At 40.2% G+C, this 2938-nt stretch overlaps 1 protein-coding gene across 1 annotated transcript; it reads right to left on the reverse strand.

Moving 5' to 3' along the window:
* Window positions 1-201: 201 nt before the first annotated feature.
* Window positions 202-1685, reverse strand: LOC111609761 (piggyBac transposable element-derived protein 3-like). Its single transcript, XM_023340086.1, has 2 exons — window positions 1351-1685; window positions 202-1242 (listed from the first exon to the last, which is right to left on the reverse strand). Exons 1-2 carry the CDS (start codon window positions 1541-1543, stop codon window positions 764-766), a joined length of 672 nt encoding a protein of 223 aa, XP_023195854.1. The 5' UTR covers window positions 1544-1685; the 3' UTR covers window positions 202-763.
* Between the last annotated feature and the right edge of the window lie 1253 nt (window positions 1686-2938).

Raw genomic sequence — 2938 nt, forward strand, 5'->3', positions numbered from 1 at the left:
TTATCCTCCGGGTCAAAATGACCCGTCTTCAATAAACCCCCAATATAAGCAGCTTAATTGAATTTTAAACACCAAATTCTATCTTGTATATTGTCACTCACCACAAAATGTGTGAATACTTGACTTTTCCCTCTCCACTTGAATTTCTATAGCTTAAGAAAAAAAATGTGCAAAATGAGTTTCGAATGCATTTTTATTCATCACAGTGACTAATTTTCTTTTACTTTTCTCCAGTGAACAAGAGGATGTACAATACAAAAATATGAAAAATAACATAACCCATTCAACTAATTGGCACATGTAGGGCAGTATGCAAGTGCACAGCCTTTGCAGATATATTTCTTACACCTGCAGCACACAGTATGTGTTTTACAGTCTGAGGGCAGAACTGACATCTCTTCCTCTTACTTGGCTTAGCTGAGGAAGTGGCTGTGGTAGATGGATCCTCAGGTTGATCAGGAGCTGCTGCACTCTGAATAGCTTTCACAACTGCTGCTGAGGCTTCTGTGTGGGGGACATGCTTCCTTCTTTCAATGAGTGGAGTTACAAGTGCCTTTCCTAGCTGCTCCAGGAACACCCTCTTCTTGTTGTGCTTATGAGACATCCAGGTTGGGTTGATCTCTATCCAAATCACAAAGGCATTGTAGGAGGACACATCAATGATGTTGTGGAAGATGACCAGGGGCCAGCGGGCAGTCATTCTTCTGCAGCTATATGCTCCAATCACCTTATCTAGGTTGTCCACACCTCCTTTGTTTCGGTTTTATTCCAGGATGATGATTGGCTTCCTGTCCTCACGGTCACTAATGTCGCCGTCTTTGTGCAGTGTGCTCAGAAGAACTACATTCTTGTTTTTCTTTGGGAGGTAGGAAACTAGAGTGGTGGTGGGTGTGAAGGCAAACTTTGAGGAGAAGACCTCTCTCTCCTTTGACCCAAGCAGTGCAGGTGGGAGCTCAGGCTTGTTCTTTTGAACTGTACCAACCATGGTGATCTTCCTCTTCAGGAGCTGCTGTCCGAGTTCATAAGAGTTGAAGAAATTGTCACATGTCACATTGTGACCCCTCAGTCCCTCTGTCACATCAAGCACAACTCGCAACCCCTGGTTCTTCTCTGGGCATCCACTGGTTGACTTCCCAGTATAGACTTGCATTTTCCAAGCATAGCTTGATTCAGAAGCCACCCATGACTTGATCCCATATTTTGCTGGCTTGCTGGGCATATACTGCCGGAAAGGACAACAACCTTTGGACAAAAGACATTAGCATCAGTGATTAGTATCAGTGTCACAGAAAACAGTCAAAGAAATCAATAGTGAAAATCACTTTTATTACAAATATGAAAACAGATTACCTCTAAATGGAACCAGTTGCTCATCCACTGTTACATCAGGCTCTGGATTGTAGAGGTAGGGCAACCGCTCCACCCACTTGTCCCATACCTCTCTTATGGCTGCAAGTTTGTCTGTCATACGTCTTGCTGGTCTTGATTCACGGTCATCAAATCGCATCAGTCTTGAGTAGGTGTGAAAGAGTTTGACTGGCATTGTGGCTCGGAAAATTGGCCTTCCACTCTCTGCTCACTTCTGCTACTGATTGATCTGAGACACAACTAAAACTTTGTAACATTTTATGGTTTGTAAATAACTCTGTGACCTTGATTTCAACTCCATTTGCCTCACGGGTCATTTTGACCTGAAGACCATCTTTGTACCTTTTTTTGTACAGCTTACATGGAAATGAGAATAAAAGCAACACTGAACTTTTTCTATTGTCTGGGCCAATCTAGGAAAAGTCTTAAAATCTCAAGTTAAAAAAATTACATTTAGGGGATTGTTTGGGGGGGGGGGGGTTTAACACAGTGGCGGGTCATTTTGACCCGAGGACAACAGGAGGGTTAACATATTTTGATCAAGACGATAAAAGCAAATTACAATTATAAAAGCATAGAAGTGTACATAACCAGCTACATGATGTACAAAAGCAAAACTTGCAAAACTAATTCTTTTGATGTGCAGAAGTGACACAGTAATTTGAAGATTGAACAGGTAGTTTTAAGAATTTCAATTCTGTTCTGAGAGATGCACCCAAACTGAGAAAAGCTGTAAAATATTAATATTTAAATTCTCTTATCTTCAAATCCTTCAACTGTCATGGACCCAGTGACTTTAGTGCAAGTATTTTGGGTGTGAGAGTCAAGAGGTCAAAGGAAAATATTAAATAATATCTCTGATGCCAAGCTTTATACTTCTAAGTATTACCAAAGTATTGAAACAAAAGCTAACATGTTCTTCAGAGATTTAACTTGCATGCATGAACATTTCACACTCAAAGTAATTCAAATTAATTATTGAACCAAACTTGGAAAAAGTTGCTTCTGCCATTAACAATAACTTTAAGCACATGTAGTCTGAAGTAGACCAGAAATATAATCTATGCAGCCGTTCCTACAGAAACATTAATGGAAGTGTTGCATCTGTGAAGATTAAATGTTCCATATAGTAAAAATATCTAGCTGCAGTGCATGTACATAAACAGCATGGCTCAGAAACTACACATTTCTTTGTCAGTTGGTTAAAGTTAGCTAACTTCAGTTGAAACCGTGAAAGGGACTCACCTGTGATGTGTTGCCCTTCTCCTCCTGAACGTGCAAAAATAGCAGAAATTTGATTTCAAAGACAGTAGCAGCATCTTGACAAGGACCAGGCCTACTGGGCTCTCAGCACCCTAGTTAGCAACCTTAGTTAGCACAGTGACTTTACTGTGTTGAGTTCAGGACACCACTACAGGAACAGAGTTAAAAGAATCTTGCTGCTGATGCTGAAGGATCAAGCAGCAATGCAAACTAGATAATTATTTGTTTACATGACAAATAACAGTCTCCATTTACTGTAAACCCTACTATTTATCACAATTACAAAATGAAAAACTCTCTAGACCAG

The sequence above is a fragment of the Xiphophorus maculatus genome, chromosome 9, assembly GCF_002775205.1.
Source record: "Xiphophorus maculatus strain JP 163 A chromosome 9, X_maculatus-5.0-male, whole genome shotgun sequence".
Taxonomy (NCBI): domain Eukaryota; kingdom Metazoa; phylum Chordata; class Actinopteri; order Cyprinodontiformes; family Poeciliidae; genus Xiphophorus; species Xiphophorus maculatus.